At 52.5% G+C, this 26812-nt stretch overlaps 1 protein-coding gene and 1 long non-coding RNA gene across 2 annotated transcripts; one reads left to right on the forward strand and one right to left on the reverse strand.

Annotated features, from left to right (window-relative positions):
• Positions 1–634: 634 nt before the first annotated feature.
• Positions 635–9981, reverse strand: LOC106631142 (uncharacterized). Its single transcript, XR_008731002.1, has 3 exons — positions 9784–9981; positions 8516–8687; positions 635–1111 (listed from the first exon to the last, which is right to left on the reverse strand). It is a non-coding gene; the product is annotated as an uncharacterized LOC106631142 (long non-coding RNA).
• Positions 9982–9991: 10 nt separating this feature from the next.
• On the forward strand, positions 9992–24222 carry MUC12 (mucin 12, cell surface associated). Its single transcript, XM_055702749.1, has 2 exons — positions 9992–24038; positions 24116–24222. Exons 1-2 carry the CDS (start codon positions 9992–9994, stop codon positions 24220–24222), a joined length of 14154 nt encoding a protein of 4717 aa, XP_055558724.1.
• Positions 24223–26812: the final 2590 nt, after the last annotated feature.

A 26812-nucleotide genomic window follows, 5' to 3' on the forward strand; every position in this document is an offset into this window, starting at 1 on the left:
TACATAGAGTTACAACTGTTATGCTACAGAATGTAGATCTTCTATATATGGGAAATATCTCAGCGATGCTAGGAAGCCCTATTTTGGAGAAAAAAGAAAAGATTTTGAAATCAGGAGAGCAAAACGTGAAGAGGGAAACAGAACTGCTGGTAGTGAGCGTCAGTAGCCACATTAAGAGAATTCTGATCTGTTAGTTTGTAAGAAAGGCATTAGATGCCATGCAGCAAGCCTCCAAGCCAGGAGTATCTTCCTTGGGAATCACTGTTTTAGTTTTGGACGCTTACTCTACGTAATGAAGTTATATTGTCATTGCTGCCAATAATCCTTGGCCGAGTGCTGTCCTTTGAATTCTACCCTGGAACCCGCAGCTAATTTCTTAATCTTCATCTGTGGTTTATGATTAACATGGATATTTGTTGTCTGGCAGTGGACGATTTGAATGTGGTTCTGAAGCTTTGACAGTGAGGCTGCTTGGCGGAGAACTGGACTTTTGGGGACTACACAGCTTTATGCAGTGCTGTGTTACAAATTCCCTGATATAGCTATAAGCAAATTGATGCATCTGCACATCATAGAAGGAAGTCAGGAAAAGTTGCTAATGAAATCACAGAAGCAGCATAGTCTCATTAGCACAGTGCTACCTATTATTCTAATTATTCTAACTAGTCTAATTATCTGTGGTGGAACATCAAGATTACTAGGGCTTTTCTGATTCTGGTTCCAGAGCCACCTTGGCTGGTTCTGTCTCAAGGATCTTTCTGTGCCGTGCTACTGGGTGAGGCAGACATATTCTCTGATGTTGGTGTGGTTTTGTTTTTGTGCCCTGCTCAGATGCAGAACATACCTCCTCTCTCCTAGAAGACATACCTCCTTTCCTGCACAGAAAGCTTCTCTCTATTTTCTGCTATTCTTATTTCCGGAGTAGAGCATTTTGACCAGTCCATGAGATCCCTGTTTGGAAGCCGCAGTTTCTGAGTTAGATTGTGAACTCTGGGTATGGGTTTGTTTCAGCTGTATCTCTGATTCTTTATTTATGCTGTTTACTATTGTCTTGGTATTTTGTACTTGATTTTTCTTCCATTTGCTCTTTCTGGGATAATCCAATGCAAGTCTGTAAAGGAAAATGTGGATTTCATCTCATCAGAGCTAGTTGAAGAACACTTATTACCTCTGTGGCTCTCTGCTCTCAGCCCCATGCCTCATTAGCCCTCCACAAAAGTAACTATGCTTTGCCAACTTTAAACAGGAATATTTTCTAGGAAACCCATTTTCTTTCATTGCAAGACTGGTACTTCTTGTTTGATGACACTTGGGTTTTTTTAGGCCTCAAGCTGTCCTATATTTTCAATAATTATAATGCAGCAAAAAGTACTTGACATGAACTTTAAAGTTCCCCAAATCTAGAAGGCAAATAGGGCCACCTCTTGCCCTTGTTTGTTTCCTTTTGGTTTCTTTCATTTTTTTTTCAAGCCAAGATCATGAATTTTCTTAGCCTGATTGGGCTGAGCTTCAAATAGTTCGGTATGAGGAGATGGAAGCTGAAAGAGTTCAAGGCTCCTGTGAATTGTTTCCCTGAATTAAGTGGGCTTTTGTGTGATTTTGTGGTCAGGGAACCACAAAGTCATTTTAGCCACCTGTGAGCATCCTTCCCCTTCCCTCCCTTCATATTGTACTGAGACCCAAATGACTAAGATACATGCAATGTGCTGCTTTTTAGTGGGTCAGTGTCGTCACAAAGCATACCTTAGAATTGTCTCACCATCTATGTAATATGCACATGCATAAAGCCCACTGTGATTTGTCGTCAAGGGGTACTGACTGAGTATTTCAGAAATGGTAGCATGGTTTATGGCCTCAGGGCCCATAAATGACTTGGGTTTCCTTAGTTCCTCCACACATGAGCAGGAGGACTGCAGGCACAGGCATGTCTTTAGTGAAGTATAGGTAAGCCTTAGTGAATAGAAACCTTCTAAAGGTATCTGGAAGTCCTGTGTAGCACAAGAGAAAAATTTCCTTCCTTCTTATCAACTGGATTGTTCAGGAGCCTGACAGGAAATTTTTCTCTTAATCATGCTGTGAGTAAATAAATGCCCCCAGCCCTCACTTTGTCTATGAAAAAGAGGTCTCACAACACGTAGCTCACATGGTGTGTTAAAAAACAAGTGGCTTCACAGAGTTATATCAGTACCTATGTGCACAATATCTATAGTGGGGGAGTTACATGGTTCCCATATTCTACGAAATGCCCCTTGAACACTGATTTCCTATTGGGGTGAGGGACAAGAATACTCCTGTACCTCCCTCAGATTGCTTTCTCACCAAATGTAAAGACACAAGGGGGAAATCCAGCTTGTTTCAATCAGGTCTTCAGTATGGATAATGTAGGAGCAGGGACCCTGCTGGAACATGTTGTGCTGTTCGGATCTCTGGTCAAAACAGTTTATTTCCTTTGAATGCCTAGTGCTAATACCATCTAATTTCCTTATATCTGATTAACTTTTAATGCTCCTCAGCATTATTCTTTTCTCTAGAACACTTCAAAGCCTCATGACCAGTAAGGTTTGAGTGCACATTTAAACTTATACACTTTGAATGGTCTTGGACTTTTGGGACCAGTAGGAAATACATATCATATCTGTGCTTCTTGGAGTCACAAGAATTAGAAATTTGCTGAATTAGAAATGCTTGAATCAGTTGCAATTAGGAGAGTTGTTGGAAAAAAACCCCATATTCTCTCTGGCGCTGAAATTGCAAAATGAGAAGGCAGTTCTTCTGGAAGCAGTTTTAGACAGGGAAGAACCTCACTTCCATGCATGATTAATGAGAAAGAAAACATAAAATAAAAAACCTAAGAGACAGTCTTGAATTAATATATAATAGGCCGATACTAGAACAAACTCAGTGATTTCCACTGAATAATGCAGTTTTACATTGTTCAGGTGGGCTGAATTCTCTGGAATGAAGTTCACATATTAAATAGCTGAAAAAAAATTTCCATGATAGAGCAATTCTTAGACAAGTGTACTTGTAAAATGATACAGAATGTGAGCTGGAAATGTCACTGAGCCACAGCTAGTATTAAAAAAAAAAAAATCATTTATCTCTCCAGCAGAAACCTCTTGAGTGACTGCAGAAGGCAAGAGGGTTTGTCTGTCTGAAATCCGTATTGTGGCTGCACTTTGTGACAGTGCAGGTAGATTCTGCTTCTGACTGAGGCTGTTTCATTTACAGGCATTACTGTATGGGAACAGTTTGGTTACAGAGCTCCTTTAGTACTATTATAAGAACATAGTGGAACAGATTATGATTATTAACAGTTATGTGGCTTCACAGACACCCTTATACCTGTAGAAAATACAGTTCTTACCTAAAACCCCCTTTTTCTTTCACTCCCAACACCCACAGAGCAATACACATCCTCACTGACAGTACTGACACAGTTTTGGAGGTTCTTGGATATGTTAGTTTGGTATTACAACACAATAAAAGAAGTTAAAAACAGTACTATCCTCCTCCCCTGAACTGTGATTTCCCCAAGAAATTTCATCTTTGAGTAATAAATGGGCAAGTGAGAGTTTGGAAGTGTTTGGTGAGAGCTGGCAGAAGGGAGCATTCAAAAACTGAGTACCTCAAAATGGTTGTTTATCTTTCAGCTGTGAAGTAACTAGTGTTTCTCCCCAATATTTGCTGCTTGTGATTCAAGTTGGCTGAGGGTCTTAGGTGCCCACAAGAATTTTGTTTTTCTCCTCATTTTATTCTTTGACTTAATAAAAGACACTGCCTCTGCCAATTCAGCTGCCCTCGGTATTTCTTTTAGCTTCATCCTTTTTTTGAGAAGCTAAGGCCTTGGTAAACATAGGTTTCTGATGACGTATTCTTAAGCAGATGGAAATCAATATCTTAAGGGTTTTTTTGCAATTTAAAGTCCAGAGTCTCTGAACATCTCAAAGGAATGCCAAGGTTTTAGCAAGTGAACTATATGGCAATGCAATCTTGTTATTTCCTTGTTTATCTTCATCTCCTGCCTCTAGGTGTAACCTGAGTTTGCTCACAAGCTTTGAAAGATATATGTAAGAAGTAGGTGACCAGTCCAGTCTTGAGTTCATAGGCTGGTGAGATCAGTCAACAAGCATTTAAAAAATTTGTAAGGGGTCACCAATTTCATACTGGGAACTCTCATATCTTTGAGGCATGTGGTAAAACTTGTTCTGTATTTGCCAGAAAGCAACTTTTATCATAAAATATATAGCAAGCTGAATTAGAAGTGAGTTTACTTTTGGGGCATAGATTGTTACAGGTGTAAAAAGAGAAACTGTGGAATCGAGGCTGCTTAACAGAGAGGCTTATCCAAACCTCAGCTCTGGTGACAGGCTGTAACGAAGCAACCAGTCACCCTGCTGTATCTATTCCCCTGAAAAAAGATTTTTTTTTTTTTTTAGTTAATATGTCATTTGCTGTATGTTAGTGAAAATATGCTTATACTACTAAATTTGAACGTGCTTTGTTCTTTTCATTCATAAAGGACTTATTTTCATACAAGGTAAGTGTCTTTGTATACTAAAAAACAGTGGTGCTACTTCCAAGGTAGTTAAAAACCTGACAATAGACTTTGCAGCCAATTTTCTATGTCTCTCATTTCATAGAAGATCCTGGTTAAGAAAGGTAGGGAGTGGCATATCCTGCCCATTCCTTGATAAGGACAGAAGGCTCTAGTTTGCAGGAGCATTGTTGCTTGTACGTTTTTTGTCCAAACAATCATAGGTCCAAACACCACCCTTGTGTGTGGAATGGTAATGTCATTAGAGTGCCCAAGCTGAGTACGAGTTAAAGACTGGTGTTAGACTAATAGGAGTCCAAGAGAGGGAGGATCCTGAAGACATTGACCTCCTAAATAAAAGGAAGATGGGAATTACAATTACTTATACAAGAGGAAATAGCTTATATGCATTCTTTAAGCATTTCAGCTAAAGCTGTAAATAAGCAATTGCTAAGAAAACATCTGATGGCATCAGGAGTTCCTACATTAAACAAGGCACAAAGCTGAAATCTGCTACCTCATACCAGAGAACAGTACCCTTTACTGGGTTCATTTAAAGGACTATTTGCCTTCATCTTACTTCCCTGTCAAACTAAAATGAAAATGAAACCACTTTCAGAAAACTTAACTGCAGGAGCAAAATCTAGAATTTAGGTAGTTATAGATATGCCAGGTCTTGACATATCTATAAAAAACTTGCAAAAAGTTCAGATAAGTAATGGTCTTCCTTCTTCAGGCCTTACCCTGCTCCACTCCACTCTACTCCAGACAGGGAAGGTAGGAAATTTAAGTGCATTCACTGCTCTTGCTGTGCCAGCACTGGTAGCACCCCCCAGAGAGGCAGATATTAAGTCCTGGTGTCCTGCAGAGTAAGAGGGACCCCTTTCCCTTTGCAAAGGACCACAAGTGCTGTCTGTTTAGCAGCATTCCTTTGCACACAGTGTGGCTGAAAAAAAATCCCACCAAAAATAATTTAATAAGGGCTTTTATCAGCATAAACCTCAGGCAGAGAAGGGCATTAAAAATATGACATAATGTAAATACTGAAGTTACTGATGAGCCCACAGGCACCCAGAGGTCTGGGGTTTCTATAATGATTTGTCACAGAAAAGAAGGAAGGCGGTTGTGATATCATTGGGGTAAAGTTGTGACCCAAAGCAGGCAACCAGCAGTGACTGTCCACATCAACTGCCTATGGCTAAGAGGAACTTAACTGCTAAAGAAAATGTGGAGAAACTCAGCTAAGAATGAGAGGCCTGTTGATCCAGTATTTTCTACCTAGTTTAAAGAGGTGAAGTAGCAGAGATTTATCACCACTCCAGCCTCTTTACAGTATTGGAAAACCAAAGGCTGATGTCTGGTACGTTTCTAGCAATTTGGCATTCTAATACAATAAAAATACAAGGTAGAACTGAATACTTAAGTATTTACTCCTAAATAACTAAAAGTACAGGAAAATGTGGAGGAAAAAAGTTGTATCTCCTGATTAGGGCAAGACTTTTGGACTCAAGGCCTCTCAGTTCTGTATCTTAGCCATGCATTGCCTAGACCCAGGGTTGTTAGAATATTCTGCTTATTGAATACCCTGAACAAAAAGATGTTCGGGTGTGATGCACTACTCACTGAATTCTGTCTTTCCTTTTGACTCACTAGACCTTGGATCACACTCAGACTTTTTTTCACTATAGAAAAGCAAGCATACTTCATCAGAAAACTTTGGAAATTATTATACTACGGGTCAGGTGTGAGAATTTCCTTACATTGGCTGTGATCCCACTGGCGTGAGGGATTAGCTGAGGCCAAGATGTAACAATGCAGCCTCACCTCTGTTTAAATTACTGAAGTCTTCAATTCAAAATGTCAGTTTACAAATGGAAAGAGTACTGCAAGGAGTGAAAACTCAACATGGGGACTTGGAATTACCTTTGGCATTTCATTTTCTCTTCTTTTCTGTGTAAGTTAAAATCTATTTGATTATTTACCATTGATACATATTTAGAGGATGTCCTTGAGATATATTTGAAACAATAATAGGGCAGGGGGGACTGGATGGCTAAAAATCAATATAAAATGTAACAACATGCAATATTTACAGTTACTTTTTTGTTATTATTATCTCTCTTGAACATGTAGTATTTCAGCAGATATTTTAGTAGGGACATAAAGCTGTAAGTAGACAAAAGAACTAGAGCAAAATGTTTGGAAAGCTCTCATCTAAAAGATGAAACGTGCAGTATCTGACCAGATTTTATTAAGTTTTTTTTACCCTTAGGCTTAGTTATGAGACCAATGAACCAATGAAAGATCTGCTTTGCCAATTTCCAGCCCCCCACCCCCCCCTCCCCAAGAGACTCTCCAGGAAAAGACTCGTAAGACAGCACGGACTAGATTGTATTAATTATGTTGTATTCTCATGGTACTGCAAAAGTTTTTTGAAATAGCAGAAATTCAGAGGGCTGCATTATTTCATTCTTACTGTCTAGTTTTACGTCACTCAATGCAGATGAGTGTAAGTTTCTTGAGTGATCAGTATTTTTTGTAATAATCCGAGGGATACAAGCACAAGGTCTTACAATTCAAGCTGTGTTGGGATGTAGAAAATGTATCAGTCTGCAGGAGGAATTTTGCAAAATATGTACTGTTACATTACAGGCTTTTATGTATGCACCAAATGACAGAAAAATACCACTTTGGTTTTACAGGTAAGTAGAGTCAAAAGATGTTAATGTAGTTCTTAAGAATTTGGTAGAGCTACTCCAGTATATCCTCTCTGAGAATACTTTAAGTTTTATAGACAAAACTAAAGACCCAGTATTATAACTAATTCTTGCTGAGGAGTAATATTAACATGAGACAGAAGACTATGCTTGTGGTTTTAGTAGGAACAAAACCATTCCTCAAAATTAAGGTTAGATTGCTTGTTGAAGTAAATAAAATGAGCCTAAATTAGCCAGAGTATATAACCACAAAGGGAAAAGGATCTGATTTTACGTTCAAAGAAACTTCAGGAGTGTTAGAAACGTTGTCATTCTCATACTTCTGAAATAAACTAGTTACAATTTATTCATAGTTAGAGATACAGGTAAACACAGGAAAACAATTAATTTTCTCACATGTTTATAATGATTTGGAACATCAACATAAAGATACACACAGAAAAATCTTTCTCTCCTGCCTGACAGCTAGTAAATAAGAAAGACATAACTGCCTTGCAAAACACAGAAATAAAAATAATAGAATACACACAAAGAGCTGAGGAGAAATTGATGCTGAAAAAAATGCATCCCATTCATTATTATATTCCCTCATTAATTTTCTAGATAGTTTAGAGAGATGATAGAATCATTGAATAATTTGGGTTGGAAAAGACCTTTAAATTCATCGAGTTCAACTACAAACCTAACACTACCAAGTCCATCCACCAATAAAACATATATCTAAGTGTACAAGAGATCACATTAGGAAGAAAAGAAGAACATAAAAAAATTAAAGGTTATTGGAGTAGAAAGAGTAAAGCATATAATAAGGTAATTTAAATCTCTAAAATGACTCAGAAAAAAATATTATCAGGAAATAAGTAAGGTAAAGAGCTCCTTAAATCTATGAAGATGAAAAAAATAGAATAGAAATCTCATGGTAGTTAAGGAATAGAAAAAAATATATGTCACTGGAAAACAGGAAGAAAAGGAAAGAAAAGAAAATGAGAAAGATTAATGAAATCTTCAAACAAGAACAAAATTATACCTGAGAGAGTAATAAAGTACTTCACATAATTACAATGCAAATATCCACAGCCCTCTTTCTAAAATGTGAACAGGTACAAACACTACTATGGCACTGACAGAAGCAACAAGCGTAACAAATAACAGCACTCAGAACTACGTAAATACACCTAGGAATACAGAGCCAGAAGGCACAAAAAGCCTAGTAGCACACAGCTCAAATAAAATCACAAGAGAACAAAATATGGAGATATACCTTTCGCATCCTGAAACATCACTGGTGACCTCCTCCAATACAAGGACTCTCAATGGAGAACGGAGCACAGAGACTATGACCATGACACAACGTGGTAAAGGGACCTCAATTAAAGTGTCTGCCAAGAGCCAGGTGAACAACACCGCCATTCCAAAAATGAAGCCAGAATCCACTACCAAAAAAGAAGTCACAGTAAATAGACGTGCTGCCTTAACCTACAAAAGCCTCAGCTCAGCATCAAGAAGCCCTTACCCCTATAAAGATGGATCCCCAACTACCACTCCTAGCCCACAGCAAAGCAGCGCCAGCGGCATCACTGGGATGGACTTGGACATCACGTCCCACCCACCCATGGCACTTGCATCCTCCACTTCTTCATCCCCTCCCGCTGTGACGAGTGCTGGGTCGGGCGCTGAGAAAGCAGATTCCGCAACACACAGCCCAGCTTCAGACACAACCACTCCCCAGCCATCAGATTCCACTGCCGGCACGTCCCCCAACGCAGACACCTCAGATACCATTGCTACAAGCCTTTCGCCCACGTCGCCTGGCAGTGCGCAGACGCAAGCAGCACAGTTCGCCTCTACGGTCGTCATGCACGGGCAGGCCACTGTGCAGGTGGGGGACACTACATCTTCCATGGGGAGCCCCTTGCCTGACGCGGCAACAGCCTCTGTGTCAAGCCACGAGATGACGGCTCCCGGCAAAGGCAAAAGTCCGACCACAATGCAGGGGAGTGGCACGAGCACACAGCCCGACGCCAAGTCCTCCCTTTATCTCCCTGCCACAGCTTTGGTGACCGCCTCCATGTCGAGCATGGCAGGCGGAGAAGGCAGCACAGACACTGTGCCCATGACGCCAAGTGGCGATGGGAGCTCCCTGAGAGTGACTGCCGCGAGGGCAGGGCAGAGCCCCGCCGTCACAACGATGATGCGCGACACCACTGACACCGCTGTGGGCACAGCGAGTGGCAGTGCTGCCAATCTGCCTCTCAGGCCCACCTCCTTGCCTGTGGGCTCCTCACGTGCCACTCCTAGCCCACAGCAAAGCAGCGCCAGCGGCATCACTGGGATGGACGTGGACATCACGTCCCACCCACCCATGGCACTTGCATCCTCCACTTCTTCATCCCCTCCCGCTGTGACGAGTGCTGGGTCGGGCGCTGAGAAAGCAGATTCCGCGACACACAGCGCAGCTTCAGACACAACCACTCCCCAGCCATCAGATTCCACTGCCGGCACGTCCCCCAACGCAGACACCTCAGATACCATTGGTACAAGCCTTTCGCCCACGTCGCCTGGCAGTGCGCAGACGCAAGCAGCACAGTTCGCCTCTACGGTCGTCATGCACGGGCAGGCCACTGTGCAGGTGGGGGACACTACATCTTCCATGGGGAGCCCCTTGCCTGACGCGGCAACAGCCTCTGTGTCAAGCCACGAGATGACGGCTCCCGGCAAAGGCAAAAGTCCGACCACAATGCAGGGGAGTGGCACGAGCACACAGCCCGACGCCAAGTCCTCCCTTTATCTCCCTGCCACAGCTTTGGTGACCGCCTCCATGTCGAGCATGGCAGGCGGAGAAGGCAGCACAGACACTGTGCCCATGACGCCAAGTGGCGATGGGAGCTCCCTGAGAGTGACTGCCGCGAGGGCAGGGCAGAGCCCCGCCGTCACAACGATGATGCGCGACACCACTGACACCGCTGTGGGCACAGCGAGTGGCAGTGCTGCCAATCTGCCCCTCAGGCCCACCTCCTTGCCTGTGGGCTCCTCACGTGCCACTCCTAGCCCACAGCAAAGCAGCGCCAGCGGCATCACTGGGATGGACGTGGACATCACGTCCCACCCACCCATGGCACTTGCATCCTCCACTTCTTCATCCCCTCCCGCTGTGACGAGTGCTGGGTCGGGCGCTGAGAAAGCAGATTCCGCAACACACAGCGCAGCTTCAGACACAACCACTCCCCAGCCATCAGATTCCACTGCCGGCACGTCCCCCAACGCAGACACCTCAGATACCATTGCTACAAGCCTTTCGCCCACGTCGCCTGGCAGTGCGCAGACGCAAGCAGCACAGTTCGCCTCTACGGTCGTCATGCACGGGCAGGCCACTGTGCAGGTGGGGGACACTACATCTTCCATGGGGAGCCCCTTGCCTGACGCGGCAACAGCCTCTGTGTCAAGCCACGAGATGACGGCTCCCGGCAAAGGCAAAAGTCCGACCACAATGCAGGGGAGTGGCACGAGCACACAGCCCGACGCCAAGTCCTCCCTTTATCTCCCTGCCACAGCTTTGGTGACCGCCTCCATGTCGAGCATGGCAGGCGGAGAAGGCAGCACAGACACTGTGCCCATGACGCCAAGTGGCGATGGGAGCTCCCTGAGAGTGACTGCCGCGAGGGCAGGGCAGAGCCCCGCCGTCACAACGATGATGCGCGACACCACTGACACCGCTGTGGGCACAGCGAGTGGCAGTGCTGCCAATCTGCCCCTCAGGCCCACCTTCTTGCCTGTGGGCTCCTCACGTGCCACTCCTAGCCCACAGCAAAGCAGCGCCAGCGGCATCACTGGGATGGACGTGGACATCACGTCCCACCCACCCATGGCACTTGCATCCTCCACTTCTTCATCCCCTCCCGCTGTGACGAGTGCTGGGTCGGGCGCTGAGAAAGCAGATTCCGCAACACACAGCGCAGCTTCAGACACAACCACTCCCCAGCCATCAGATTCCACTGCCGGCACGTCCCCCAACGCAGACACCTCAGATACCATTGCTACAAGCCTTTCGCCCACGTCGCCTGGCAGTGCGCAGACGCAAGCAGCACAGTTCGCCTCTACGGTCGTCATGCACGGGCAGGCCACTGTGCAGGTGGGGGACACTACATCTTCCATGGGGAGCCCCTTGCCTGACGCGGCAACAGCCTCTGTGTCAAGCCATGAGATGACGGCTCCCGGCAAAGGCAAAAGTCCGACCACAATGCAGGGGAGTGGCACGAGCACACAGCCCGACGCCAAGTCCTCCCTTTATCTCCCTGCCACAGCTTTGGTGACCGCCTCCATGTCGAGCATGGCAGGCGGAGAAGGCAGCACAGACACTGTGCCCATGACGCCAAGTGGCGATGGGAGCTCCCTGAGAGTGACTGCCGCGAGGGCAGGGCAGAGCCCCGCCGTCACAACGATGATGCGCGACACCACTGACACCGCTGTGGGCACAGCGAGTGGCAGTGCTGCCAATCTGCCTCTCAGGCCCACCTCCTTGCCTGTGGGCTCCTCACGTGCCACTCCTAGCCCACAGCAAAGCAGCGCCAGCGGCAACACTGGGATGGACGTGGACATCACGTCCCACCCACCCATGGCACTTGCATCCTCCACTTCTTCATCCCCTCCCGCTGTGACGAGTGCTGGGTCGGGCGCTGAGAAAGCAGATTCCGCAACACACAGCGCAGCTTCAGACACAACCACTCCCCAGCCATCAGATTCCACTGCCGGCACGTCCCCCAGCGCAGACACCTCAGATACCATTGGTACAAGCCTTTCGCCCACGTCGCCTGGCAGTGCGCAGACGCAAGCAGCACAGTTCGCCTCTACGGTCGTCATGCACGGGCAGGCCACTGTGCAGGTGAGGGACACTACATCTTCCATGGGGAGCCCCTTGCCTGACGCGGCAACAGCCTCTGTGTCAAGCTACGAGATGACGGCTCCCGGCAAAGGCAAAAGTCCGACCACAATGCAGGGGAGTGGCACGAGCACACAGCCCGACGCCAAGTCCTCCCTTTATCTCCCTGCCACAGCTTTGGTGACCGCCTCCATGTCGAGCATGGCAGGCGGAGAAGGCAGCACAGACACTGTGCCCATGACGCCAAGTGGCGATGGGAGCTCCCTGAGAGTGACTGCCGCGAGGGCAGGGCAGAGCCCCGCCGTCACAACGATGATGCGCGACACCACTGACACCGCTGTGGGCACAGCGAGTGGCAGTGCTGCCAATCTGCCTCTCAGGCCCACCTCCTTGCCTGTGGGCTCCTCACGTGCCACTCCTAGCCCACAGCAAAGCAGCGCCAGCGGCATCACTGGGATGGACGTGGACATCACGTCCCACCCACCCATGGCACTTGCATCCTCCACTTCTTCATCCCCTCCCGCTGTGACGAGTGCTGGGTCGGGCGCTGAGAAAGCAGATTCCGCAACACACAGCGCAGCTTCAGACACAACCACTCCCCAGCCATCAGATTCCACTGCCAGCACGTCCCCCAACGCAGACACCTCAGATACCATTGGTACAAGCCTTTCGCCCACGTCGCCTGGCAGTGCGCAGACGCAAGCAGCACAGTTTGCCTCTACGGTCGTCATGCACGGGCAGGCCACTGTGCAGGTGGGGGACACTACATCTTCCATGGGGAGCCCCTTGCCTGACGCGGCAACAGCCTCTGTGTCAAGCCACGAGATGACGGCTCCCGGCAAAGGCAAAAGTCCGACCACAATGCAGGGGAGTGGCACGAGCACACAGCCCGACGCCAAGTCCTCCCTTTATCTCCCTGCCACAGCTTTGGTGACCGCCTCCATGTCGAGCATGGCAGGCGGAGAAGGCAGCACAGACACTGTGCCCATGACGCCAAGTGGCGATGGGAGCTCCCTGAGAGTGACTGCCGCGAGGGCAGGGCAGAGCCCCGCCGTCACAACGATGATGCGCGACACCACTGACACCGCTGTGGGCACAGCGAGTGGCAGTGCTGCCAATCTGCCCCTCAGGCCCACCTCCTTGCCTGTGGGCTCCTCACGTGCCACTCCTAGCCCACAGCAAAGCAGCGCCAGCGGCATCACTGGGATGGACGTGGACATCACGTCCCACCCACCCATGGCACTTGCATCCTCCACTTCTTCATCCCCTCCCGCTGTGACGAGTGCTGGGTCGGGTGCTGAGAAAGCAGATTCCGCGACACACAGCGCAGCTTCAGACACAACCACTCCCCAGCCATCAGATTCCACTGCCGGCACGTCCCCCAACGCAGACACCTCAGATACCATTGGTACAAGCCTTTCGCCCACGTCGCCTGGCAGTGCGCAGACGCAAGCAGCACAGTTCGCCTCTACGGTCGTCATGCACGGGCAGGCCACTGTGCAGGTGGGGGACACTACATCTTCCATGGGGAGCCCCTTGCCTGACGCGGCAACAGCCTCTGTGTCAAGCCACGAGATGACGGCTCCCGGCAAAGGCAAAAGTCCGACCACAATGCAGGGGAGTGGCACGAGCACACAGCCCGACGCCAAGTCCTCCCTTTATCTCCCTGCCACAGCTTTGGTGACCGCCTCCATGTCGAGCATGGCAGGCGGAGAAGGCAGCACAGACACTGTGCCCATGACGCCAAGTGGCGATGGGAGCTCCCTGAGAGTGACTGCCGCGAGGCCAGGGCAGAGCCCCGCCGACACAACGATGATGCGCGACACCACTGACACCGCTGTGGGCACAGCGAGTGGCAGTGCTGCCAATCTGCCTCTCAGGCCCACCTCCTTGCCTGTGGGCTCCTCACGTGCCACTCCTAGCCCACAGCAAAGCAGCGCCAGCGGCATCACTGGGATGGACGTGGACATCACGTCCCACCCACCCATGGCACTTGCATCCTCCACTTCTTCATCCCCTCCCGCTGTGACGAGTGCTGGGTCGGGCGCTGAGAAAGCAGATTCCGCAACACACAGCGCAGCTTCAGACACAACCACTCCCCAGCCATCAGATTCCACTGCCGGCACGTCCCCCAACGCAGACACCTCAGATACCATTGCTACAAGCCTTTCGCCCACGTCGCCTGGCAGTGCGCAGACGCAAGCAGCACAGTTCGCCTCTACGGTCGTCATGCACGGGCAGGCCACTGTGCAGGTGGGGGACACTACATCTTCCATGGGGAGCCCCTTGCCTGACGCGGCAACAGCCTCTGTGTCAAGCCACGAGATGACGGCTCCCGGCAAAGGCAAAAGTCCGACCACAATGCAGGGGAGTGGCACGAGCACACAGCCCGACGCCAAGTCCTCCCTTTATCTCCCTGCCACAGCTTTGGTGACCGCCTCCATGTCGAGCATGGCAGGCGGAGAAGGCAGCACAGACACTGTGCCCATGACGCCAAGTGGCGATGGGAGCTCCCTGAGAGTGACTGCCGCGAGGCCAGGGCAGAGCCCCGCCGTCACAACGATGATGCGCGACACCACTGACACCGCTGTGGGCACAGCGAGTGGCAGTGCTGCCAATCTGCCCCTCAGGCCCACCTCCTTGCCTGTGGGCTCCTCACGTGCCACTCCTAGCCCACAGCAAAGCAGCGCCAGCGGCATCACTGGGATGGACGTGGACATCACGTCCCACCCACCCATGGCACTTGCATCCTCCACTTCTTCATCCCCTCCCGCTGTGACGAGTGCTGGGTCGGGTGCTGAGAAAGCAGATTCCGCGACACACAGCGCAGCTTCAGACACAACCACTCCCCAGCCATCAGATTCCACTGCCGGCACGTCCCCCAACGCAGACACCTCAGATACCATTGGTACAAGCCTTTCGCCCACGTCGCCTGGCAGTGCGCAGACGCAAGCAGCACAGTTCGCCTCTACGGTCGTCATGCACGGGCAGGCCACTGTGCAGGTGGGGGACACTACATCTTCCATGGGGAGCCCCTTGCCTGACGCGGCAACAGCCTCTGTGTCAAGCCACGAGATGACGGCTCCCGGCAAAGGCAAAAGTCCGACCACAATGCAGGGGAGTGGCACGAGCACACAGCCCGACGCCAAGTCCTCCCTTTATCTCCCTGCCACAGCTTTGGTGACCGCCTCCATGTCGAGCATGGCAGGCGGAGAAGGCAGCACAGACACTGTGCCCATGACGCCAAGTGGCGATGGGAGCTCCCTGAGAGTGACTGCCGCGAGGCCAGGGCAGAGCCCCGCCGACACAACGATGATGCGCGACACCACTGACACCGCTGTGGGCACAGCGAGTGGCAGTGCTGCCAATCTGCCTCTCAGGCCCACCTCCTTGCCTGTGGGCTCCTCACGTGCCACTCCTAGCCCACAGCAAAGCAGCGCCAGCGGCATCACTGGGATGGACGTGGACATCACGTCCCACCCACCCATGGCACTTGCATCCTCCACTTCTTCATCCCCTCCCGCTGTGACGAGTGCTGGGTCGGGCGCTGAGAAAGCAGATTCCGCAACACACAGCGCAGCTTCAGACACAACCACTCCCCAGCCATCAGATTCCACTGCCGGCACGTCCCCCAACGCAGACACCTCAGATACCATTGGTACAAGCCTTTCGCCCACGTCGCCTGGCAGTGCGCAGACGCAAGCAGCACAGTTCGCCTCTACGGTCGTCATGCACGGGCAGGCCACTGTGCAGGTGGGGGACACTACATCTTCCATGGGGAGCCCCTTGCCTGACGCGGCAACAGCCTCTGTGTCAAGCCACGAGATGACGGCTCCCGGCAAAGGCAAAAGTCCGACCACAATGCAGGGGAGTGGCACGAGCACACAGCCCGACGCCAAGTCCTCCCTTTATCTCCCTGCCACAGCTTTGGTGACCGCCTCCATGTCGAGCATGGCAGGCGGAGAAGGCAGCACAGACACTTTGCCCATGACGCCAAGTGGCGATGGGAGCTCCCTCAGAGTGACTGCCGCGAGGGCAGGGCAGAGCCCCGCCGACACAACGATGATGCGCGACACCACTGACACCGCTGTGGGCACAGCGAGTGGCAGTGCTGCCAATCTGCCTCTCAGGCCCACCCCCTTGCCTGTGGACTCCTCACGTGCCACTCCTAGCCCACAGCAAAGCAGCGCCAGCGGCATCACTGGGATGGACGTGGACATCACGTCCCACCCACCCATGGCACTTGCATCCTCCACTTCTTCATCCCCTCCCGCTGTGACGAGTGCTGGGTCGGGCGCTGAGAAAGCAGATTCCGCAACACACAGCGCAGCTTCAGACACAACCACTCCCCAGCCATCAGATTCCACTGCCGGCACGTCCCCCAACGCAGACACCTCAGATACCATTGGTACAAGCCTTTCGCCCACGTCGCCTGGCAGTGCGCAGACGCAAGCAGGACAGTTCGCCTCTACGGTCGTCATGCACGGGCAGGCCACTGTGCAGGTGAGGGACACTACATCTTCCATGGGGAGCCCCTTGCCTGACGCGGCAACAGCCTCTGTGTCAAGCTACGAGATGACGGCTCCCGGCAAAGGCAAAAGTCCGACCACAATGCAGGGGAGTGGCACGAGCACACAGCCCGACGCCAAGTCCTCCCTTTATCTCCCTGCCACAGCTTTGGTGACCGCCTCCATGTCGAGCATGGCAGGCGGAGAAGGCAGCACAGACACTGTGCCCATGACGCCAAGTGGCGATGGGAGCTCCCTGAGAGTGACTGCCGCGAGGCCAGGGCAGAGCCCCGCCGACACAACGATGATGCGCGACACCACTGACACCGCTGTGGGCACAGCGAGTGGCAGTGCTGCCAATCTGCCCCTCAGGCCCACCTTCTTGCCTGTGGGCTCCTCACGTGCCACTCCTAGCCCACAGCAAAGCAGCGCCAGCGGCATCACTGGGATGGACGTGGACATCACGTCCCACCCACCCATGGCACTTGCATCCTCCACTTCTTCATCCCCTCCCGCTGTGACGAGTGCTGGGTCGGGCGCTGAGAAAGCAGATTCCGCAACACACAGCGCAGCTTCAGACACAACCACTCCCCAGCCATCAGATTCCACTGCCGGCACGTCCCCCAACGCAGACACCTCAGATACCATTGCTACAAGCCTTTCGCCCACGTCGCCTGGCAGTGCGCAGACGCAAGCAGCACAGTTCGCCTCTACGGTCGTCATGCACGGGCAGGCCACTGTGCAGGTGGGGGACACTACATCTTCCATGGGGAGCCCCTTGCCTGACGCGGCAACAGCCTCTGTGTCAAGCCATGAGATGACGGCTCCCGGCAAAGGCAAAAGTCCGACCACAATGCAGGGGAGTGGCACGAGCACACAGCCCGACGCCAAGTCCTCCCTTTATCTCCCTGCCACAGCTTTGGTGACCGCCTCCATGTCGAGCATGGCAGGCGGAGAAGGCAGCACAGACACTGTGCCCATGACGCCAAGTGGCGATGGGAGCTCCCTGAGAGTGACTGCCGCGAGGGCAGGGCAGAGCCCCGCCGTCACAACGATGATGCGCGACACCACTGACACCGCTGTGGGCACAGCGAGTGGCAGTGCTGCCAATCTGCCTCTCAGGCCCACCTCCTTGCCTGTGGGCTCCTCACGTGCCACTCCTAGCCCACAGCAAAGCAGCGCCAGCGGCATCACTGGGATGGACGTGGACATCACGTCCCACCCACCCATGGCACTTGCATCCTCCACTTCTTCATCCCCTCCCGCTGTGACGAGTGCTGGGTCGGGCGCTGAGAAAGCAGATTCCGCAACACACAGCGCAGCTTCAGACACAACCACTCCCCAGCCATCAGATTCCACTGCCGGCACGTCCCCCAGCGCAGACACCTCAGATACCATTGGTACAAGCCTTTCGCCCACGTCGCCTGGCAGTGCGCAGACGCAAGCAGCACAGTTCGCCTCTACGGTCGTCATGCACGGGCAGGCCACTGTGCAGGTGGGGGACACTACATCTTCCATGGGGAGCCCCTTGCCTGACGCGGCAACAGCCTCTGTGTCAAGCCACGAGATGACGGCTCCCGGCAAAGGCAAAAGTCCGACCACAATGCAGGGGAGTGGCACGAGCACACAGCCCGACGCCAAGTCCTCCCTTTATCTCCCTGCCACAGCTTTGGTGACCGCCTCCATGTCGAGCATGGCAGGCGGAGAAGGCAGCACAGACACTGTGCCCATGACGCCAAGTGGCGATGGGAGCTCCCTGAGAGTGACTGCCGCGAGGGCAGGGCAGAGCCCCGCCGTCACAACGATGATGCGCGACACCACTGACACCGCTGTGGGCACAGCGAGTGGCAGTGCTGCCAATCTGCCTCTCAGGCCCACCTCCTTGCCTGTGGGCTCCTCACGTGCCACTCCTAGCCCACAGCAAAGCAGCGCCAGCGGCATCACTGGGATGGACGTGGACATCACGTCCCACCCACCCATGGCACTTGCATCCTCCACTTCTTCATCCCCTCCCGCTGTGACGAGTGCTGGGTCGGGCGCTGAGAAAGCAGATTCCGCAACACACAGCGCAGCTTCAGACACAACCACTCCCCAGCCATCAGATTCCACTGCCGGCACGTCCCCCAACGCAGACACCTCAGATACCATTGGTACAAGCCTTTCGCCCACGTCGCCTGGCAGTGCGCAGACGCAAGCAGCACAGTTCGCCTCTACGGTCGTCATGCACGGGCAGGCCACTGTGCAGGTGGGGGACACTACATCTTCCATGGGGAGCCCCTTGCCTGACGCGGCAACAGCCTCTGTGTCAAGCCACGAGATGACGGCTCCCGGCAAAGGCAAAAGTCCGACCACAATGCAGGGGAGTGGCACGAGCACACAGCCCGACGCCAAGTCCTCCCTTTATCTCCCTGCCACAGCTTTGGTGACCGCCTCCATGTCGAGCATGGCAGGCGGAGAAGGCAGCACAGACACTGTGCCCATGACGCCAAGTGGCGATGGGAGCTCCCTGAGAGTGACTGCCGCGAGGGCAGGGCAGAGCCCCGCCGACACAACGATGATGCGCGACACCACTGACACCGCTGTGGGCACAGCGAGTGGCAGTGCTGCCAATCTGCCTCTCAGGCCCACCCCCTTGCCTGTGGGCTCCTTACGTGCCACTCCTAGCCCACAGCAAAGCAGCGCCAGCGGCATCACTGGGATGGACGTGGACATCACGTCCCACCCACCCATGGCACTTGCATCCTCCACTTCTTCATCCCCTCCCGCTGTGACGAGTGCTGGGTCGGGCGCTGAGAAAGCAGATTCCGCAACACACAGCGCAGCTTCAGACACAACCACTCCCCAGCCATCAGATTCCACTGCCGGCACGTCCCCCAACGCAGACACCTCAGATACCATTGGTACAAGCCTTTCGCCCACGTCGCCTGGCAGTGCGCAGACGCAAGCAGCACAGTTCGCCTCTACGGTCGTCATGCACGGGCAGGCCACTGTGCAGGTGGGGGACACTACATCTTCCATGGGGAGCCCCTTGCCTGACGCGGCAACAGCCTCTGTGTCAAGCCACGAGATGACGGCTGCCGGCAAAGGCAAAAGTCCGACCACAATGCAGGGGAGTGGCACGAGCACACAGCCCGACGCCAAGTCCTCCCTTTATCTCCCTGCCACAGCTTTGGTGACCGCCTCCATGTCGAGCATGGCAGGCGGAGAAGGCAGCACAGACACTGTGCCCATGACGCCAAGTGGCGATGGGAGCTCCCTGAGAGTGACTGCCGCGAGGGCAGGGCAGAGCCCCGCCGTCACAACGATGATGCGCGACACCACTGACACCGCTGTGGGCACAGCGAGTGGCAGTGCTGCCAATCTGCCTCTCAGGCCCACCTCCTTGCCTGTGGGCTCCTCACGTGCCACTCCTAGCCCACAGCAAAGCAGCGCCAGCGGCATCACTGGGATGGACGTGGACATCACGTCCCACCCACCCATGGCACTTGCATCCTCCACTTCTTCATCCCCTCCCGCTGTGACGAGTGCTGGGTCGGGCGCTGAGAAAGCAGATTCCGCGACACACAGCCCAGCTTCAGACACAACCACTCCCCAGCCATCAGATTCCACTGCCGGCACGTCCCCCAACGCAGACACCTCAGATACCATTGGTACAAGCCTTTCGCCCACGTCGCCTGGCAGTGCGCAGACGCAAGCAGCACAGTTCGCCTCTACGGTCGTCATGAACGGGCAGGCCACTGTGCAGGTGGGGGACACTACATCTTCCATGGGGAGCCCCTTGCCTGACGCGGCAACAGCCTCTGTGTCAAGCCACGAGATGACGGCTCCCGGCAAAGGCAAAAGTCCGACCACAATGCAGGGGAGTGGCACGAGCACACAGCCCGACGCCAAGTCCTCCCTTTATCTCCCTGCCACAGCTTTGGTGACCGCCTCCATGTCGAGCATGGCAGGCGGAGAAGGCAGCACAGACACTGTGCCCATGACGCCAAGTGGCGATGGGAGCTCCCTCAGAGTGACTGCCGCGAGGCCAGGGCAGAGCCCCGCCGACACAACGATGATGCGCGACACCACTGACACCGCTGTGGGCACAGCGAGTGGCAGTGCTGCCAATCTGCCTCTCAGGCCCACCTCCTTGCCTGTGGGCTCCTCACGTGCCACTCCTAGCCCACAGCAAAGCAGCGCCAGCGGCATCACTGGGATGGACGTGGACATCACGTCCCACCCACCCATGGCACTTGCATCCTCCACTTCTTCATCCCCTCCCGCTGTGACGAGTGCTGGGTCGGGCGCTGAGAAAGCAGATTCCGCGACACACAGCCCAGCTTCAGACACAACCACTCCCCAGCCATCAGATTCCACTGCCGGCACGTCCCCCAACGCAGACACCTCAGATACCATTGGTACAAGCCTTTCGCCCACGTCGCCTGGCAGTGCGCAGATGCAAGCAGCACAGTTCGCCTCTACGGTCGTCATGCACGGGCAGGCCACTGTGCAGGTGGGGGACACTACATCTTCCATGGGGAGCCCCTTGCCTGACGCGGCAACAGCCTCTGTGTCAAGCCACGAGATGACGGCTCCCGGCAAAGGCAAAAGTCCGACCACAATGCAGGGGAGTGGCACGAGCACACAGCCCGACGCCAAGTCCTCCCTTTATCTCCCTGCCACAGCTTTGGTGACCGCCTCCATGTCGAGCATGGCAGGCGGAGAAGGCAGCACAGACACTGTGCCCATGACGCCAAGTGGCGATGGGAGCTCCCTGAGAGTGACTGCCGCGAGGGCAGGGCAGAGCCCCGCCGACACAACGATGATGCGCGACACCACTGACACCGCTGTGGGCACAGCGAGTGGCAGTGCTGCCAATCTGCCTCTCAGGCCCACCCCCTTGCCTGTGGGCTCCTTACGTGCCACTCCTAGCCCACAGCAAAGCAGCGCCAGCGGCATCACTGGGATGGACGTGGACATCACGTCCCACCCACCCATGGCACTTGCATCCTCCACTTCTTCATCCCCTCCCGCTGTGACGAGTGCTGGGTCGGGCGCTGAGAAAGCAGATTCCGCAACACACAGCGCAGCTTCAGACACAACCACTCCCCAGCCATCAGATTCCACTGCCGGCACGTCCCCCAACGCAGACACCTCAGATACCATTGCTACAAGCCTTTCGCCCACGTCGCCTGGCAGTGCGCAGACGCAAGCAGCACAGTTCGCCTCTACGGTCGTCATGCACGGGCAGGCCACTGTGCAGGTGGGGGACACTACATCTTCCATGGGGAGCCCCTTGCCTGACGCGGCAACAGCCTCTGTGTCAAGCTACGAGATGACGGCTCCCGGCAAAGGCAAAAGTCCGACCACAATGCAGGGGAGTGGCACGAGCACACAGCCCGACGCCAAGTCCTCCCTTTATCTCCCTGCCACAGCTTTGGTGACCGCCTCCATGTCGAGCATGGCAGGCGGAGAAGGCAGCACAGACACTGTGCCCATGACGCCAAGTGGCGATGGGAGCTCCCTGAGAGTGACTGCCGCGAGGCCAGGGCAGAGCCCCGCCGTCACAACGATGATGCGCGACACCACTGACACCGCTGTGGGCACAGCGAGTGGCAGTGCTGCCAATCTGCCCCTCAGGCCCACCTCCTTGCCTGTGGGCTCCTCACGTGCCACTCCTAGCCCACAGCAAAGCAGCGCCAGCGGCATCACTGGGATGGACGTGGACATCACGTCCCACCCACCCATGGCACTTGCATCCTCCACTTCTTCATCCCCTCCCGCTGTGACGAGTGCTGGGTCGGGTGCTGAGAAAGCAGATTCCGCGACACACAGCGCAGCTTCAGACACAACCACTCCCCAGCCATCAGATTCCACTGCCGGCACGTCCCCCAACGCAGACACCTCAGATACCATTGGTACAAGCCTTTCGCCCACGTCGCCTGGCAGTGCGCAGACGCAAGCAGCACAGTTCGCCTCTACGGTCGTCATGCACGGGCAGGCCACTGTGCAGGTGGGGGACACTACATCTTCCATGGGGAGCCCCTTGCCTGACGCGGCAACAGCCTCTGTGTCAAGCCACGAGATGACGGCTCCCGGCAAAGGCAAAAGTCCGACCACAATGCAGGGGAGTGGCACGAGCACACAGCCCGACGCCAAGTCCTCCCTTTATCTCCCTGCCACAGCTTTGGTGACCGCCTCCATGTCGAGCATGGCAGGCGGAGAAGGCAGCACAGACACTGTGCCCATGACGCCAAGTGGCGATGGGAGCTCCCTCAGAGTGACTGCCGCGAGGCCAGGGCAGAGCCCCGCCGACACAACGATGATGCGCGACACCACTGACACCGCTGTGGGCACAGCGAGTGGCAGTGCTGCCAATCTGCCTCTCAGGCCCACCTCCTTGCCTGTGGGCTCCTCACGTGCCACTCCTAGCCCACAGCAAAGCAGCGCCAGCGGCATCACTGGGATGGACGTGGACATCACGTCCCACCCACCCATGGCACTTGCATCCTCCACTTCTTCATCCCCTCCCGCTGTGACGAGTGCTGGGTCGGGCGCTGAGAAAGCAGATTCCGCAACACACAGCGCAGCTTCAGACACAACCACTCCCCAGCCATCAGATTCCACTGCCGGCACGTCCCCCAACGCAGACACCTCAGATACCATTGGTACAAGCCTTTCGCCCACGTCGCCTGGCAGTGCGCAGACGCAAGCAGCACAGTTCGCCTCTACGGTCGTCATGCACGGGCAGGCCACTGTGCAGGTGGGGGACACTACATCTTCCATGGGGAGCCCCTTGCCTGACGCGGCAACAGCCTCTGTGTCAAGCCACGAGATGACGGCTCCCGGCAAAGGCAAAAGTCCGACCACAATGCAGGGGAGTGGCACGAGCACACAGCCCGACGCCAAGTCCTCCCTTTATCTCCCTGCCACAGCTTTGGTGACCGCCTCCATGTCGAGCATGGCAGGCGGAGAAGGCAGCACAGACACTGTGCCCATGACGCCAAGTGGCGATGGGAGCTCCCTCAGAGTGACTGCCGCGAGGGCAGGGCAGAGCCCCGCCGACACAACGATGATGCGCGACACCACTGACACCGCTGTGGGCACAGCGAGTGGCAGTGCTGCCAATCTGCCTCTCAGGCCCACCTCCTTGCCTGTGGGCTCCTCACGTGCCACTCCTAGCCCACAGCAAAGCAGCGCCAGCGGCATCACTGGGATGGACGTGGACATCACGTCCCACCCACCCATGGCACTTGCATCCTCCACTTCTTCATCCCCTCCCGCTGTGACGAGTGCTGGGTCGGGCGCTGAGAAAGCAGATTCCGCGACACACAGCCCAGCTTCAGACACAACCACTCCCAAGCCATCAGATTCCACTGCCGGCACGTACCCCAACGCAGACACCTCAGATTCCATTGGTACAAGCCTTTCATCCATTCTTTCTGGTAGTTCGGTGTCACAGGCAGTATTCCTGACCTCTACATTCACCATGCAGGGGTTGGACCCCACGGAGGGGAGGCCTCCTACATCTTCCACGGGTATGCCGTTGCCCACCTCGTCCATGTCCTCTGCTGCTTGCTGTTTCTTAACTACTCTCAGTAAAGAGAAAAGTCCCACCGTGGGTCCGGGGAGTGGCGCTATATCTCAGAGCAGTGCAAAGGCATCGCTTTCTGTCTCTGCTACATCTTTGGTGATCCAAGCCATTTCGACTTTTAGGAAAACAACATCTGTAAATTCTTCTTTTTCTGGAGCTTGCTGTGAGTATTTAAATAGATGTTATCAAATTTTTTTTTTTATTATTATTTGAAGATTTGTGTAGATTTTACTTTTATTTTTTCTATTTTCAGTTAGAGTTTTTAGTTTGTACAACATGACTTTTAAGTCTGGTAATTTATTCTCTAATATGAATTACTACATCTATATAAATTTTTCAAAATCTTTAGCTCTACTCTCCATTTGTATTCAAAATGGCACACATTGTGGTTATGCAGTGGTGTTCATGCCACAGTTAGCTTCATAAGTAAAATTATGTTTGAGGGAACTTTAATTGTTGTTGTTTGGTTTTATTTGAGTTTTGAAATTCCAGTCTATGAAATATTGGAGGCTGTTCTTTTTTTGGGAGTATTCCATGAAATTTATTTGTCTGAACCTAGTTCTCTGTTTTTTCAGTATTATTTCTCTTCTAACGTATCTTTACTTTTTGCTACATTGCTATCATGCAGCATCAAAGAATATGTAGTTATTAATTTTTCTTCAATTTGTAATAGATACAAAGTAAAGCAAAGATTTAAAAGAGGAAAATGAAGACTTTTAGTATTCTGCACCAAAATATATTTGGTGATACGATCTCAATTTTTACAGTGTGACAGTATTCTAATCTGAATACAAATCTAAGTGTTAGTCCTATCTGATTTGGAGTCATAGTGCTCTTATGGAATTCAATAGGAGATATGCTCATGCATGATAAGATACAACTTAGTCTTTTACAATGGCTTCATGTCCAAGTTGATAGCAGTGACGAGTTGCATTCCTCAAGCATTAGTATTGGAACTGGAGCTGTTTAACATCTTTGTAGGCAATATGGACAGTGGGATTGAGTACACCCTCAGCAAATATGCTGATGACACCAAGCTGTGTGGTGCTGTTGACATGCTGGAGGGAAGGGATGCCATCTAGATGGACCCTGACAGGCTTGAAAGGTGGACCTGTGCAAACCTCAGGAAGTTCAACATGGCCAAGTGCAAGGTGCTGCACATGGGTTGGGGCAATCCCAAGCACAAATACAGGCTGGGCAAAGAAATGATTGAGAGCAGCCCTGAGGAGAAAGGCTTGGGGGTGCTGGTTGAGAAGAAGCTCAACATGACCTGGCAGTGTGCGCTTGCAGCCCAGAAAGCCAACAGTACTCTGGGCTGCATCAAAAGAAGTGTGGCCAGCAGGTCGAGGGAGATGATTCTTCCTCTTTACTCCACTCTTGTTAGAACACACCTGGAATGTTGCATTCAGCTCTGGGGTCCCCAATATCAGACCTGTTGGAGCAAGTCCAGAGGAGGGTCACAAAGATGATCAAAGGACTGGAGCACCTCTCCTATGAAGACAGGCTGGGACAGCTGGGGTTCAGCCTGGAGAAGAGAAGACTCTGGAGAGACCTTATTGCAGCCTTCCAGTGCCTAAAGGGGGCCTGCAAGTGAGCTGGAGAGGGACTTTTTACAAGGGCATGTAGTGACAGGACAAGGGGTAATGGCTTTAAACTGAAAGAGGGTAGATTCAGATTAGATAGTAGGAAGAAATTCTTCACTATGAGGGTGGTGAGACACCAGAACAAGTTGCCCAGAGAAGTTGTGGATGCCACATTCCCGGAAGTGTTCAAGGCCAGGTTGGATGAGGCTTTGAGCAACCTGGTGTAGTGGAAGGTGTCCCTGCCCATGGCAGGGGGGGTTGGAACTAGGTAATCTTTAATGTCCCTTCCAAGCCAAACCATTCCAAGATTCTATGATTCACAGCTTTATAAAAACATTGCAGAGACTTCAATTTATCCTTAGGCAATCAGTTTTACACGAATACTTTTTTTTCTTGAAGACACACGGTCTATAACTACATGTCTCACAGGAATTATTATTTTTTTTTTACTTTTTAGCTCCTATCACTTTCTTCATACAGCTGGAGGACGTGACCAGTACAATGATACAGTTCAGCTGGAAACCTCAGGGTGGCACAAGAGAGAGTCCTTACAGAGTGCGTCTGTGGGGAGACTCTAGAGGGATGGAGAAGAGACACCTAAATGAAACAAGTACTGCATTTGAAAATCTGCTTTCTGATCATAAATACCAAATATCAGTGGATGTTTCAACTTGCTCTAAGAACGTCAGTACCTCCTTGACAGTTCAGACAGGTATTTCCTCAGGAACCTTTTGTTTTTCCATTAGTGGACTAACATACGTGGCCTGAAGATTAAGCCCTTTTTCATTGAGCACCTACCTGGACCTATATGAATAAGCTAAATACTGAAATAAATAGGGAGAGGGAGATCAAGATTTCAGACAAAGCCAGCCTTCAATTTTTTTGTGAGGCTAAGATCCAAAGCCTCCCTTGCCCTCCCACAAAATTCAAAACTCTACTGAACTAAAACCACAGTGGTTCAACATGCCGGTCTCTCCCAGCTCCATACTCTACTTCCCAAGCCTGTCCTGCTCCC

Source organism: Falco cherrug, chromosome 2 (assembly GCF_023634085.1).
Source record: "Falco cherrug isolate bFalChe1 chromosome 2, bFalChe1.pri, whole genome shotgun sequence".
Classification (NCBI taxonomy): domain Eukaryota; kingdom Metazoa; phylum Chordata; class Aves; order Falconiformes; family Falconidae; genus Falco; species Falco cherrug.